The 16,752-nt window shown below is 43.8% G+C and overlaps 1 protein-coding gene across 3 annotated transcripts in view; it reads left to right on the top strand.

The window, feature by feature from the left end:
- Positions 1 to 16,752, top strand: part of GABBR2 (gamma-aminobutyric acid type B receptor subunit 2) — a 352,698-nt gene that overhangs the window by 153,903 nt on the left and 182,043 nt on the right. For all 3 annotated transcript variants that reach the window (XM_014559751.2, XM_006185246.3, XM_032478052.1), the window contains one exon: positions 2,000 to 2,170. In XM_014559751.2, the coding sequence (XP_014415237.1) occupies positions 2,000 to 2,170 (171 nt within the window). The remainder of the gene's footprint in view (positions 1 to 1,999; positions 2,171 to 16,752) is intronic.

Genomic DNA, 16,752 nt, shown 5'->3' with positions numbered 1-16,752 from the left:
AAAGGGGCAAATCTCCATTGCCCTGCTCTGTTGAAGTCTTGCGGGTGGGGGGTAGTGCGTCACTGGGTGACAGGAGGAGCAATAAACTTCAGCTGGGGCCTACGGGTTCCAGGATGTTATTTCCCTGGATGCTGGAGTTAGACTCTGGGATATATTGGATCTAGAGCTGCTGGGACAGCAGGGGTTGGGGAGACAGCCTGTGGCAGCAGAGAGGGATCTTGCTTCAGCCTTGCCCTCTCTGGATCGAAGACTTAAATGAAACAAAAGAAGGAAGAAAAGAAAGAAAGCAGAGAAGGGTGGAGGGAAGTGGGAAAGGAGGGGAGGGGAGATGACAGACAGACTAGAAGGAACCATGGAGGAATTCTTTTATAATGTCAGAGTGGGAAAGGCCTTTCTAAATATGACATAAAACCTGAAGACAGAAAAGAAACAAATGATAATTTCAGCCACAGTAAAAAAAAAAAAAACAAAACAAAACACTTCTATACGGCAAATGACACCATAAGAAACATCAAAAGAAAAAGTGCAAACTGGGGGGAAATTAGCAACTTATATCACAAAGGGCTAATCTTACTATAAAAGATCACTTCTACCAACCAACAAGAAAAAGACTCAGAGTCCAATTGGAAAACAGGCAAAGGATGTGACGAGTTTCCAGAAAGAAATTGCAAATTGCTCTTTAGCATAAGAAGAGACACTCAACCTCACTCAACCTCAAATGCAAATCAGAACTACAAGATGCCATTTTTCCACCATCATACTGCAAAGATCAAAAAATTTGATAACAGCCTTCCGTGGATGAGGCTGAGCGGAAGAGAAGAGCAGAGATCAGAGGAAATGTTATAGAAGGAATGACATTTAAGCTGGGCTCTGTAGGACAGATAATTAAAATCCAATTTAGCAACTTATTGGCACTTAAAAGAAAAAGAAGAAATAATAAAGGGAAAGATGGACAGATTTGACTACTGAGTGTAAATTAAAATATACACACACAAAATGTAAAAGCAAACAAACTGGGATATTTGCAGCAACTGTAATAGCCTGAGTTTAAATGCTAAATGTATAAAAGTCTTCGTTAAACTCTGTGAGAAAAGCATTAGAATACCACTCAAAAAATAAACAAGAGACATACGAAAGCAATTCCTAAAATAGGACATATGACTGGTTAACATCCACATGGGAAAAGGTTCAACATGTATAACCAACAAATGCAACGTGATTCCAGTTTTTTGGTGATAAATCATAAATAAATTAGAGAGATGTTCTATTTTCCTTCTGTTGACAAGAATGTTGGCCCTCTAATTATTCCTGACTAGCGGGTGTGTAAATTGACATGATTTGTCGGGGAAATAAGTATAAAGTCTTTAAATGCTCATATCCTTTAACTGGGACATTTCACATCCTAGACTCTAGCCTACAGAAATAGCCTGAAATACAGGGAAAAAATACTATACACAAAGATGCTTATAGAATAATACAACAATAATGACAAATTAGAAACAGCCTAAATGCACCCAAATTAGACATAATTCAATAAATTATGGTATGTTCATATGCTGGAATATTATGCAGCTAATAAAAAATTTACATGTTAAAATATTTACAGGAAGTTTTAACAGGATGGTTAAATGCTTGTAGGATAATAAGTGAAGGAATAAATAGTTAAATTGTGTATGTAGAATGATCCCAAGAATCTTTTTTTTAAAACATCGCCATGCAGGAGAAAGGATCAGAAGGAAATAGATGACAATATTAATGACTGTTTTGGGGGAAGGATAAATTATTGGTCCGTTTTTTCCTCCTTTCTCTTTATTTTGCATTTTTAAAACCTCTTAAATTATAATGTGTTGCTTTTGCAATAAGAAGGCTTAAAAAATATTTTACCTGTGTGTTCGTACCCCAAGTGAGAACTAAAGACCTCTGTTCCCTTAGGAAAGATCCTGGGCTCACAGCTGTGAGGTTCCCCCAGTGAAAGTGCTGCCTCTTTTGTGTTTTTCAGCTCTCCTTTGCTGCAACCACGCCTGTTCTAGCTGATAAGAAGAAATACCCTTATTTCTTTCGGACAGTCCCATCAGATAACGCGGTGAATCCAGCCATCCTGAAGTTGCTGAAGCACTACCAGTGGAAGCGAGTGGGCACGCTGACTCAGGACGTGCAGCGCTTCTCCGAGGTACGCCCCACCAAGAGGCATGCCCTCACCCACCTGTTAGCGCTGTCACCTCCGGGCAAGGGGCAAGACGGCTCAATCAAGGATGGGCACTGTCATGTCCCGGGGCCTTTAAGCTGTTGAGGAATTTGTGCATGAGACAGGGATGACCTCCAACCTGTACAGCTCACGAGTGGAACCTCCTCTTTCATTTTGTCTTTCAGCCGAATTTATCCCCTCCCTGCCCCACCCCACCCCCTGCAGGTGTGTTGTCCTTGCTGCTGACCTATAGTGACCATCTAAACCCATGAGGTGCCGCCTAGAGCATTTCTTCTGTGAGGAATTTTGGGAGGAGCTGACTTGGAATGAAGATTCCAAAGTCACTGTGGATTGGGTGGTTTTGGGGGGTTTTGTTTGTTTTAATAACTTACCAATATACATCAGTACTTGGTGTTCTGAGATTTTCTTGTTGTTGTTGTTTTACCAAAAAAAAAAAAAGCCAGAATATATACAGTAAAAAAAGAACAGGTTTGCTTTACCCAATCCCCCTAAATCCACGTTCTCTTCCAAATCTAGTCCTACTTTCTGCGTAGTATTCATCTGTCAGGCCTTTTTCAGTATTTGTTTAAACCCAAATGTCTTCATACTAGATACATTGCTTTTTTCACTTTACAACAGATCTTAGAGATCTTGATTGACTTTATTCTTATTAGTGGGCTGTGGTGTTCTGTCAGATAGATGGTAATTTATTGAATGTTTACAGCTTTCTGATATCACAGACAATACCTTCCCGTGGAGGTGTGCATCTTCATAATAGATTTCTAGAAGTGGAATTACTGGATCATTTAAAATGTTGAGACAAATTGACCTCCAATTTTTAGTCCCTCCGGTGGCATTTGAAAATTCCCATTTCCACACATCTTTACTAACAGGATATTAGCAAATCTAAAAAGTTTTCCCCACTCAGCTGAGTTGCAGAATGGTTTCTGTTTTTCTTCCCATTCTCCTTAGAGTTCCTACTTTCCTTTCTTCTCCCCTGTATGCTCTTGGTACTCAGAGCCTCCCAAAGAGATACAACATTCCAGGTTTGCTTAGCAGCCCAATAGAAAAAACAAAAACAAACAAACAAACAAAAAACTGAGCAGTCTTGTGGGAAAGTGTGTGAGGCAGGTATCCAGGCAGACCTCAGTGATATGAATCAGAGAGGACACAGCCCTTCTACCAGTAGGGGATGCTGGGTGTGGGGTGGGGGAGATGGGGCAGAGCAGGGCTGGGAATCACCAGACCTAGTTTCCACTCCAGCTCTGCGCTTCCCTTTCTGAGACTCTGCCCTGTCTCTCCCCAGGGAAAGAGAGGCCACTGCATGCCTTGGCTGTGCAGCCTTGGAGAAGTCACCTCACTTCTCTGAGTTGTGGTTTCGTACCCTGTAAAATGAGGACAACAGCACTTCCCATGCCTATCCTGCAGGACTCTTGCCAAAATCAGATGAGACATGAATTTCAAAGATCTTTGTGAAGTTTATGCACAGAGAGGGATGTTCTCATAGGTGTTTGAAAAGCAGAAGTGTTTGGCCCCACTATCTCTGGTCATCCAAACAAGGCCAGTTTTACCCCCCAACAAGACTGGTTCTCATCTTCCCACCTCTGTTTCGCAGTCCCTAGGGAGAGGCACAAAGGGAATTTGACCTCCAGTGGGCATGACTCACTGCCAAACACTGAAGAGGCTTTTGCTGGAAGCCTGCCCTTTATAGAGCAGCCACAAATGTTCTGAAATGAATGTGAAACAGGTTAATGGTGAGGGTGGGGAGGGCCAGTCCCATGGCCCCATTAACACAGGCTCTGCTGCTATTTGGGGGGACCTGACTTTCTCCAGTATAGTCTTTGGCTGACAGAGCCTCAGGGGCCCTTAGAGACACCTCTCGCAACCTCCTTTTTGTACAGAAGGGGAGACTGAGGCCCAGAGTGGAAAAGGGACACAGTCCAGGATTTCAAAGCACCTCTGAAGTCATGAAATGATTGGTCACAGAAAAGCTGGGATTGAATCCTGGGGTCTGCACTCCCAGTTGTTCTTTCTATCTATAACTTCCTGTAGTCACATGGAAACTACCTGTGTGTAGACTCCAAGTTTTGAAAAACCCCAAATCCTTGGTCTAAAGAGGATAAATGATCAGCCCCAACTTGGTTGAGTGCTTTATGGATTTCCAAACACTCTCACAGCCAGTTGCCCTGGAGGGAGAGGTTATGGTTCCCATTTTACAGATGAGAAAACTGAGGTTCACAGAGGGTGGGTGCTTTCTTGCGCTGGGGCACATACTGGTAAAGAACCCAGCTGACACTCTGGACTGTTGTTCAGTGTCTTCTCCATTACATTGTCCTCACTGGGGTCAGCTATTGGCAGTTTGGTACCATAGCTCCATCCCTGCACAGCTGTGTTAGGGCCTTCAGCTGGGTTTCAGGGCAGCTCAGCAGGGAAACCTCTTTTCTGAGGACAGGATGTTGCTTGGTGGTATTGCTGGCAAGAACCCCTCTCGATTTAAATCTGTCAGCCCAGCTGACTCCTCTCTGTGCCCAAGGGCTTTGGCATCCCTCTCCCGATGTCTGGGCTGCATTGTTGGAGTGCAGGCCCTGGAAACTCGCCAGGGGCTAACAGCTTTTTCTGAGTGCAAAGGAAACTGGATTCCTTTTATGAAAGTGGTCGATCAGCAGCGTCAAGCACTTCTGTTCCCGACTGGTACACTGGAAGGAATGTCAAATGAAAGCAATCCTGAATTTGGAGGAGGGTGCTGGGGGATGAACCTTAACCCTGTGCAATTTATTACATTGGGACTGAAAGGGTTGGAGGGCTGACAGCTGAGGGCCATCCCACCTCGTGACCAGCTGCTCCACCTTTTCAGCCACTGAGATTCAAGGCTAGTGCGTGGTGACCCAGAGGCTGCTGGGGACTTAGATCAGGTGTGCTGATCTCTAGGTCCCGCTTTGTCAATTCACTTCACCTTGTTGGCGCAGATGGATCAAACCTAGAGCTTCTGCCAGAACAAATGAGGGTCCGTGGGGAATCCCAGTGGCAGAAAAGGTGGCGCTTGCTTCAGGCCTGCCCTCTCTGGGTCAAAGACTTAGAGGAGAGAAGAAGGAAGGACTTGGTACCATATATGGGCTGATCTCTAAGCCCAGCTTTGCCAAGCAGTGTTTGTGTGACCCCAGGCAATTCACTTCACCTCAGTGAGATCCTGTTTTCCTTGTGTAAAATCGGGATATTTATCCCTACCTCACAGGCACTGGGAGATGGGAGAGTTAGATGAGAAAACATAAATGAAAGACTTCTGCATAGTTAGTATTCATTAAATGGACATTCTCGACTCTGCTAGAACATAGGACAGACCCTAGAAATGCATATCCATTTACTCAGAAAATACTCATGAGGCCTACTGTGTGCCACAGTCTATGAGGGTGCAGACCCTGTGCTGTGGAGAGCCGGAGAGGAGTGGACGTGGCCTCGGGGTCGGTGAGTGTCAGGCCTCCTTCCTTGGGTTCTCAACTCTGGCTACTCATCAGAATCACTGGGGGAATTTTTTTTGAGCAAAATAAAATTTAAGTTCCTTAAGTTGGATTTTTTCTTTTTCCTTTTTCCCCCCACTTTTAATACCTTTATTGGTATATACTTTATATACCTTACAGTTCATCCATTGTTAGTGTACAGTCCAGTTATTTTTACTAAATTTATACAATTGTGCAGCCATCACCACAGTCCAGCCTTAGAACACTCCCATCACCCCAAAAGTTCCTGGTGCCCGTTGTAGGCAGTCCCACACCCAGCCCTAGTTTCATTTGCTTGCACTATAATTCTGCCTCTTCTGGAAATTTCATATAAATAGAATCATATAACATGTGCTTTTTGGTGTCTGCTTTCTTTCACTTTGCACTTTTTTTTTTGAGGTTCATCCACGTAACATGCATTGGTAGTTTGTCTCTTTATACAGCTGAGTAGTATTCCCCTGTGTGGACAGGGCACATTTTAGAATCACCTGGGAAGCTTTATAAATCCTGATGCCCAGGCCACCCCCAGAACAGCTGCATTAGATGACCCAGGCGTTGGAACCTTTCCCAGTTCTCCAGGTGACTTCAGTGTGCAGGCAATGCTGACATTCCTCACAACTGGCTCAGAAATTCAGGGTGGAAGTGATCCCCTCTTGTGGTAGGAGCCCTTTGTGCTCAGAGTGGCCTGGTCTACATGGTGGCACGACCGCTCTTAGCAGGCCAGGTGACTGTGGAGCAGGATGGAGAAGGTGGAGAGCATGGTGCCAGGGGCTTCACCAGGTAGAAGACAAAGGTGGAGGTGGTGATGAAGATTGAGGTCACTGCTGAGAAGGTGGTCTGTGGGGGCAGGAATGGTGAGCAGTGGGCAGGCAGGTGGCCTGTGGGCTTGGAGGAAGTGGAGCCCTGGAAGTCTCTGAGAAGCTTAAGTCAGTGGGAGTGAGGGAGCTGGAAGGATAAAAGCTGTGGCAGAGCTGGGCGAGGGATGTACGAACTGAGGGGCCAGGCCCTGGCTGTGTGTGAATAGCTAAAGCCAAGTGCAGGTAGAGGTCACTGGAACTGGGGTAAGTAAGTGAGAGGCCAGAGTGCTCTGAGTGACATCCACTCAGGATGGAGGCAGGAATGAGGTGGGATGAAGGCAGTGAGCAGGGGAGCCTGGGAGGTCCAGCAGACACCAACAGGGGTATTTGGGCCCCTTCTCCCAGATGCAGGCGTGTGGTCTCTAAACAGTGTTCACTAAGTTATTCTTTGGGTTCTTGAGTCCATGATGCAACTAACCAGCTACGTATCATTGGACAAATCACTTAGTCTCTCTAGGCTTCGGTTTCCCCTTGTATAAGATAAGGGAGTTGGGTCAGTTGACCTCTAGGATCTTTCCTAGCTCAAGGAATTTAGGTTTAGGGAGATCTGGTCATTGACCTTGATCCCACCACTCCCAGGGCTGTCGTCATGAGAATTACTGGGCCTCTTTGTGCCTCAGATTCTTTCTCTTAAAAATGAGGGTAATAATGGTAACTAACTCTTAGGGTGGTTATGAGGATTACATGTGTTCAGAAACTTAAAGTGCTAAGAGAAGTGCCTGAGTCATAATCCGCACCAGGAAGGGGTGGCTGTTATTTTTATTGTCATCTCGAATCTGGTTCCTTAGCGCATGACTGACCCCATTCAGGAGCCAGCCATGGCGGGGTTTGGTGCCTTTCGCTCCCTTTCCTCTCCTCCCTCCAAGCAGGCTCGGGGACTCCCTGCCCGGTTGGTGGTCCTCAGTGATCTCGGTGCTTCTGGGGCTGACCTTTCCACACCAGAGGACTCCTTCAAGTGCTGGGACCAGCTGAGGCCTTTGATCTGTCCACGACTGAAAGGGCACCATCTGCAGAGTTTCCTCTTCAAACACCAGCCCTTCGGCCCTGCTGAGTCACCATCTGCCCCACCAGAGGGGTCTCTGGGCCTCCTCCAAAGTTACCACTCATATAGCCTGGGAGACACACCCCCAGTGGAGGGTGGAGGACCTTGTGCTTGCTTCTAATCCAGGAGCCAACCTTGTAGAATCATCAGCTTTTTCCCTGTTGCTCTGAGCAGGAACGAGCTCCTTGGCATCACTCCAGAGACCCTTCATGCCACTGGAGGCCTGCTTCTCTGTCTCTCCTCCAGGCACTTCTCACTTTGGTCCAGCCACACCTCCACACTGGTTTCTCTCTGTAGAACATCCTCCCCAACACTCCCAGGCTCACCCTTCCTCCCCTGGCTGGGTCAGGGCAGCCACCATTATATTCCTCTCCCCTCGGGCTTCTCCCTGTACCAGCTCCTTGCACAGTGCAGGGAAATACCCGACCTGCTTCTTCACTGGTCACCCACTGCGACTGGGCTGGAGGGTCCTGTGACAAGAGCCATCCGGCCCTCTGTCCCCTCACCCTGCATGCTGTCTGGCATGTGTGTGTTCAGTAAGGGTTTTGGTAAATCAGTCTCTATCCATTAGGCCAGATTCTTAGGGATAAATGCAGTGATTTCCCTTCTGTGCCTGTAGTCTGCTTGCAGCTGGGATGGTAAGAGCAGGTTAGAGGGGGGCATGGATGTCCCAGTCCCTATCATGAATCACTGGGGCATCAGAAAGAAGGGAGGAGCTAGCAAAATCAGGAAGTGAAACTCCTGCAGAACTCAGCACAGGCCATTCTGTCGTTTCTTAACTGAGTCTTCAAATTTGGACATGACATGGTTGGTGAGGATTCTTCTAGAGATCTCAATGGAAAGTTCTGGGCCAGCCGCTGGAACCAGCGGTGACCAGGGGCCTGCCACGTGGTTGCTTCTCGGTGGCGTCAGTGTTGGGCATTGGGAATGCACACTTGTGGTTTGTATCTGAGTTGCTGGCTTCCTGGGATGTTCATTCTGAGCTGTCATCCTCCCTTACCAGGATGAGGTAATCCCAGCCTCTGGAGCGGTTCTCACAGTTGGTTCTGGATGAGCAGAGTCAGCATGTTCCCAGCAAATCTGAGGGCTCCATCCTAGACCCCTGAATCAGGCCCTCTGGGGTGGGGCCCAGCACACCCAAGTTTGAGAACCCCTGTAATGGAAAAAATGGGCAGTTTTCAACTGAAGCCACTGTGCTCCTAGGCCCACTTTATCTGAGCAAAGGGCCAGGCATGCTGGGGGCACCAAGCCACCTCTGGTCTCTGTCCTTGGCTTCCCTCCAGGCTGCAGGATCACCTTGGCCGCCCACATACCTGCAAATATTCCATCATTAGGAGACAGGAGGAAACTCCTGACAAATCAGATTCTAATCCTAATGGTCCCAGTGCCCCATCCTGTGCTTCAACTTCTATTTGAAAACTTGCTGATGCTTTTAGGTGATTGGCTCTCCGCCCCAGGCGAGAAACGTCCTCTCCATCTAAGTGCTCTTGCCTCCTGCTCCGGGAGAGACCCGCCAGGGACAGCTCCGTATCCATCCTGCCCACACCCAGCCTCGCTATTTGTGGCAGCCTCTTTGGCACTGGGGAGAGGGCTCCATTATTTCCCAGGGTTGTATGTAAGATTTCTGTACAGTTTTAATAGTTGTGCATTTCTGTTATTATATACCAGGGGAAAAAAGATTACTAGCCCATCAAAACTGCACTTAATTGATGTTATTATTTAGAACCTTCATTTAAAAAGTGAGACTGTTTAAAGGAAAATACTAAGCTACCAAGCACATAGGTGGTGCATTTATGCAGTGAAATTGCCTCTAAGTGGGTACAAGAGGGACTGAAGTTTGGAGACCACTGGGATGGATGAAGTCATCTGGCTGCCTGTTCACTCAGCAGGTGAGGGTGGGTGAAGGGTGGAAGGTAGTGCTGGCAGTAGGCTGTCCCTCGAAGCCCTGGTCCATTGCAGGTGGTCAATGGGAGAACCTTGAGGTCAAAGTCAAGAATTGGCCTGCAGGCCTTCAGCCTTCTGTCATGGGGCAGACTCTGAGGTTCAGGCAGCACTTGTACCTTCATGTGAGTGCCCCCAGGTGGAAGGGCAGCCCACTAGCCAGTGCTCTGCTCACCCATCCCTGCAGAGCGGGAAGACCCCACCTAGGTGAGAACCACCCCTCACCCTGTCAGGATCTGCAGTTTCTAGTGCCCCTGCCATCCTGTTGGCAAGTGTGCACACATCTGGGGCACATCCAGTGTTTCTTGTCCTGGGGTGGCTGCAGTGGCTAAGCCTTCTGAAGAAAAGGTCAGCCTCCAAGCTGAATGCCTTAGTCCAGCTCAGAGCTCTGCCCTTGGAGAGACGGCCCATTCCAGAGCTGCGGGAGATGTAGGGACAGGAAACTGCAGGGCCTGGGGAATGCTTCCTCCCTAACACTCCACAACAGGTCGTTGGAGCCAAGTACCCTCCCGCCTCACATACCCCAACTCTTAAAGAAAAGAGTTGCCCGGACCCTGCTCTGAGAGGACGAGGTGCTTGGCTGGGGTCTTTGTGCCAGCCCCAGGGCTCTTGGAGGGCATTGGTGAGTGCTACACTCGCTGCTGTGATATTAGACAGCTACATCTCCACCCAGGCTGTGTGGATCCCAGAACACAGGGGTGAGTGAGGGCCCAGAAGGAGATCCTGGAGGTCTCGGGGGTCCTAGCCATCCACCTCAAAGCCCTCACCGGGGACACTTCCTGGGGCCTCCTGCACAGCCCCTGGGCCAGTTACCCAGAGCACAACTCCAGCCCCATGAACCAGCCCGTGCACCAGGACCGCTGGGTAGGAAAATGTAATTATGACATCATCCACTGCCATTTAGGGGTACCTGCTGTGTGCAGGTGATGACATTCTCACCCAGCATGGTCCGTCTCCAGGAACAGACTCAGGAAGGAAGGGTTATGTCACTTTGCCAAGGTTCCACCAAGAGGTGGCAGGTATAGGTGTGAACCCAGGTTTGTGCCTCCCCTTGTGGAGAGAAGGAGGCCACAGGCCTCAGCCAGAATCCCCCACCCACCCCACCCCTACCAACAGTAAGGAGGTGGGTATCTGGACCAAGCAACCTGTGTCTTAAGCAGAGCTCCTCACAGTCTCCTGGAGTTTTTGCCTTGGGATTCTGCATTTAATTCTTATGATTTTCCCAGATCTCAAATCTCAGACTCAGGGGTGTCCCTCCACCCCTGCTCCTACCAAGGTGTTCCAGGAGACGTTTTTCAGTCTTGTCTGAACTTGGCTGAGAAGGCAGTGCGCCCTGTCGTGTGTGGGTCTCCAGAGCTGTTCTGGTCATTCTGGCTGCGGTTCCCTCCAAGGCCCCTCTGCCAAGCTCGGATGGTGCCAGGACTCCCTGGGCAAAGGTCTGGAGTTGAAAGGTGTGTGGAACCTTCAGGAAATGGCAGGTAGTTGGGGCAGGACAGCTCGGAGTGGAGGGGAGAATGGCTGGGGGAGGAGTGGTGAAGGCCCCAGGACTTTACCTATCAGCAGTAGGGAGCCACGGAAGGTTTTTAAATTGGGGATGAGAGATGGTAGAGATCTTGAGGGCAGATTGAGACCAGCAGGCAGGAGTCTGGGAAACCAGCCAGAAGGTTATTGCAAGAATTCAAAGGAAAAGTAGTAAGATTGTAGTTACTTTCTTACGTAAAAACTTCAAGTTCTCTTTGTTTTTATTTTTTGCCTCTTTGTTTTAAAATACTGATCATTGTTTTGTAGCCATAATAGTGTTATGTACTCAATGCAGAAAACTTAGAAAACACAGAAGAACAAAAAGGAAATTAAAAATTGTCCATAACTACCCACTAAAAGGTCACTGTTAACATCTATAGGCATATGCCTTTACAGTTTTGTTTTGTTTTTTGATACATATGAGTGAACTTGTATAAACAAATACACACTCTTACTGTAGACATGGTGTCTTTAACTTAGCAACCCAGGTGGAATATTTCCCTGGCCAGCAGATATTCTCTACCACTATGACTCATAATATCCTGGCAACTCTGGGCCTGCTGACCCCGTGGACTGTCCCCACCTTTGCCACAGCCTGATGTGTTTGGGTCTGTTTTTCTCCAGTCTTCTTTATCCTACAATCTGTTCTCTTCTTCCCTGTCTTCCAGTAGTTCTGCAAATGTTCTGTCCATTAGTGGTCATCTTAATCGTTTTCCAGAACTGTTAGATTTTTTTTTTAATCTTTGCCATTTTGAGGGATTTGGGATGGGACAGGAGTTATTCTGTTGTACCCTATTTTTTTCCAATAGCCCTTGAAAAAATTCTACCCTATGGATGTACTATAATTGCTCAACGAAGCTTCAGTACAGTAATGACTGAACATGGAGATAGTTGACAATTTTTCCTGATTACAAACAGCAATGCAGTAAATTCATACTTGTAGTTTTGTGTGAACATCTGATTATTATTTGAGGATAAATTCTTAGAAATAGTATGTGTGCATTTTGGAACCTTTTGTGCATGTTGCCAAATTGTCCTCCAGAAAGATCATACCAATTTAGCGTTTCATAGCAGGATATGAGAGCACTCAATGCCAACATTGTATACTATTCTTTCTTGATCCTTGGCAATTGCTATTTTAATTTGCATTTCTTTGATTACTAGTAAGATTAAATTCCTTTTTTACTAGGAATCATTCTCATTTCTGTTTCTCCTTTTGTAAATTGGCTGTTCATGTTATTGGCACCTGTTCCAGTTTTTCTTACTGATTTATAAGAGCTCTGTATAAAGTAAGGATATCAGCTCTTTGTCACATTTGTTGTAGAAATCTCCCTGTGTTTCATGTGATATTCAGTTTTGTTTTTTATGTTATTTGATAATATTGAAAATTTTAATATTTAATGTAGTTAAATTTAACAAGACCATGTTTTTCACTTTTAAGTTTAGCTTGGCATGCTTTTCCCATCCTAAGAATTTTTGCAAATATGTACCTACATTTTCTCCTAGTACTTTTATTACTTCCTTTTTCAGTTTGCCCAGAATTTCAGCATATGGCCTGAGATAGCAAACCTTTCTTTCTTCTGCTCCCATAGTCATTCAGTAATTCTTCCAACATCTAATGAATGCATCTTTTCCAACCCATTTAAAATGCCTATGCTAAATTTTCTTTAGAAAATAACATACTGCTTTTTTATATATACTTTGCAGTTCTATGTAATAGAAATATGATATAAGCCACATATGTAATTTTAAATTTTCTACTAGTCATATTTTAAAACGAAAAATTAATTTTAATAAAACATTTTATTTAATGCAACATACCCTAAAACATCATTTCAACATGTGGCACTAGCCATTTCAAATGTAGAGGAACCACATGTGGCCAGTGGCTACCATATTAGACACTGTGGCTTTAGACTGTTTCTAAGTTTATAAATTTTGTTCCATTGATCTGGCTGTTCTGGAATTGGCATCCCAGTGTTTTGAATATTATTTCTTTAAAATATAATTTCATGTGCAGTCTTACCTTCTTTTCCACAATTGTCTCTATTTTCACTCATTAATTTTTGTAAGGTTCCCAGAATGCCATTGATGTTTTTATTTGAATTTCAATAACTCCAGAATTAATTTAGGGGACATTTGACGTCTTTATAATACTGAGCCTATCCATTCATGAGCATAGAACTTCTCTCCATTAAAAATATCTTGGGTCCTCAGTAAAGCTTTGTCATTTTCTTCCTCTGGATCCTTTCCATTTTATTTTAGGTTTATTCTCAAGTAATCTACATTTATTACATAAGTCACATATAAGGCACTTAAGGCTTAGAACAATGCCCACAGGAGCACCCAATATAAATTGGCTATTATTGCTGTTATTATTATTGCCTCATTCACTAAACATCCTAGAGTCATATTTTAAAATAGTGATAATAGTGGATATTTTTGTCTTTTTCTTGGCTTTAATGGGACTGCTGTTTGTAAGATATGATGTCTGCTAGAAGGACAGATATTCCTCATCATCATGTTCTATTCTAATAGAAGAGATATTCTATTTTTATTTATTTGGTGTTTGAACCAGATACGCACACTGAAAAATCAAATGTCTTTTTAGGATATATATCAATAATCACGTTTTTTCTTTGCTCTGTTAGTGTGACCAATTACAGTCATCAGTTTCCTCGTGTTCTTTCTGTAATGCATTCATTCATTTAACACCTCTTCACTGAGTACCTAGCATGTGTTGGGCACTGTCTTAGGCATTCTGGACAGATCAGTGAATGAAACAAAGTTCCTGCTCTCAAAGAGTTCGCATTCTAGTAGGGGAGACACAGGATGAAAAAACAATTAAGCGAATAAATGTATAATATGTCAGATAATGGTAAGTGCTAGGGAGAAAAATGAAGTAGGGTCAGGGGAGTAGGATATGCCATGGAGGGTGGGGTGTGGTCAAGGACAGCTTCAAAGATAAGGTGACGTTTAGCGGACATGTGCAGGCAGTGAGGGGCAAGTCATAAGATATCTGGGAGAACAGGGTTCCAGACAGAGAGAACAGCGTGTGCAAAGGTCCTGATATAGGAGTAAATCTGGTGGTGCTGGAAGCACATCAGCGAGGCCAGTATGGCTGGAACAGAGTGGGTGAGGGGAAAGTGGAGCATTTTTGAGGAAAGTGCCCTCACAAGACATTTGTGAGGACTTTGGCTTATACTTTGAGTCAGTTGAGAAGCTACCAGAGAATATTTTGGGTTTTGTTTTTATTGAGAAGAACTTCGCATAACATAAGACCTACTGCTTTAACCACTTTATAGTGTACAATTAAATGGTTTGGTATGTACGCCAAGATGTGCAGCCATAACTACTATCTAATTTCAGGGCATTTTCACTCCAGAAGGAACTCTCATTTCCCCCTGCCCCCAGCCCCTGCCAACCAGAAATCTACTTTCTGTATCTTTGGCTATAATGGACTTTTCATATAAGTGGAACCATAGGGGTGTGAGGTAGGGGAAATGGGGGAAAGTGGTCAAAGATATAAACTTCAGTTATAAGATAAATTAGTTCTGGGGTTGTAACATACAGCATGGTGGCTGTAGTTAACAATACTGTGTTGTATATTTGAAAGTTGCTGAAGAGAGCAGCTCTTAAAAGTTCTCATCAATAAGAAAAAAATTGTTAACTATGTGACATGATGGATATTAACTAAACTTATTATCGCAATTAATCATCTTGCAATATATACATATATCAAATTATTATATTGTATACCTTAAATTTATATTATGTTATATGACAATTATATCCCAATAAAACTAAGGGAAAAGAGACCACAAAATATGTGGCATTTTGTGTCTGGCTTATTTGTATATCTTCTTTGGAGAAATACCTATTCAAATCCTTTGTCCAATTTTTAACTGGGTTGTTTATCTTTTTGCTACTGAATTTTAAGTGTTCTTTATATATTCCGGATACTAGACCCTTGACAGATATATGATTTGCAAATATTTTCTCTCATCCTGTGGGTTGTCTTTGTACTTTCCTAATGGTGTCCAAGCTTTTAATTTAGTGAATCCAATTTATCTGTTTGGGTTTTGTTCTTTTTGTTGCTTGTGCTTTTGGTGTCATAGTTAAGAAACCATTGTCTAATCCAAGGTCATGAAGACTTAAAACTGTATTTCCTTTTAAGAATTTTATAGTTTTAGCTTTTACATTTAGGACTTTCTGCTTTTTCAGTTGATTTTTGTATATGATGTAAGGTAAGGGTCTTTTGTATGAAACTATCCAGTTGACCTAGGACCATTTATTGAAAAGACTATTATTTCTCCATTAAATGGTCTTGGCATCCTTGTTGAAAATCAGTTGATCATAGTAATGTGGATTTATTTCTGGACTACTGGAGAGTTTTTTTGTTGTTGTTGTTGTTGTTTTTTTTTTTAAAGAAGAAGGATATGCTCTGACTTACATTTTAAAAGGATCACCCTGGCTGCTGAGTGGAAGGTGTTGACTTGGAGACTAGACAATGAAAACTACTCGGATTCTGGATACTTCTTTTACAACAGAGCTGACAAAGTAGATCTATTGATGGATTGTATGTGTAGTGTGAAAAAGAATGCGTCATCAAGGATGGAGCCAAAGTTTTTGATCTGAGCAACTAGAAGGAATAAATTACTACTTATTAACTTAAGGAAGGATGCAGAGGAGCAAGTTTTAGAGAAGATAATCAACAGTTAGTTTAGGTATGCTTAACTTATTCCTTAGTTTAGGATATCCAGATGGAGAGGTGGACTAGACAGTTGGATAAATGGATCTGGAATTCACATTTACATTAAACCATAGTAGCATTCCTAAAGTAAACCTTTCTTTGTCATGCTGCATTATTCTTTTAATCAATTTAATAATTTAGGGGGGTTTTTGGTAAATACATGTAATAATAGTTTATATTTTACTCTGATTATGCCATCTTCAATCAGGTTTAGTTGTCAGAGTTATTCTAATTTTACAACATGAGTCAGAAAACTTTTCATCTTTTTAGGTACTCTGAAACAGTTTATAGAATATACAGATTAGCTGCTCTTTGAAAATCAAATGATGAGTCTGTGAAACCATCCAGGATTTTGTGTCCCCCATCCCACCCTCTTTACAAGTTATCTTTTTGGTTTCTTCCATGCTTTTTGATCACTTTAGATTTCTACTTCTTGTGTGGATTTTAGAACTTATGTTTACCAGAGAATGGTACGTTTGCTTTAGATTTTCAAATTTATCAGCATATGTTTAACTATGGTTTTTAAAAAATTTCTGTGTCTTTTGTTATATGCTCTTTCTCATTACAGATATATTTCCCCACTTTTCTCCTTGACTAAATTATCCAGTTTACTTCTTTACTGATGTAACCAATATTAACATCTTAAATTCAACATGTAAAAAATGGTCAAATTTCTTACTTTTCCAAGTTAAATCAAACCTGGAGGAAGCACTTTACCTGCCAGATTTACTAGGGTCAGCATCTTCCTCTTGAAGTGTCACCCTCTTCCAAAATAGTCTCTCTCACCCAGCTGGGAGAGCCTGTGTTCTGCAGCCCTTGCTGCCTGTTGCTTCTTGGTGGTGCTGTTGACTCTGGTCTGACTGGTTACCTCCACTGATGGAGGTCCCTAGGAACACTTCCCAGCATCCTCGAACTCCTCACTGGGTTCCCAGGTTGCAACTTTCTATGAACAGTCTTTT

The sequence above is a fragment of the Camelus ferus genome, chromosome 4, assembly GCF_009834535.1.
Source record: "Camelus ferus isolate YT-003-E chromosome 4, BCGSAC_Cfer_1.0, whole genome shotgun sequence".
In the NCBI taxonomy this organism is placed as follows: Eukaryota; Metazoa; Chordata; class Mammalia; order Artiodactyla; family Camelidae; genus Camelus; species Camelus ferus.
Note: the sequence above shows the minus strand (reverse complement) of the source record. Positions and strands in the feature narration are given on the sequence as shown.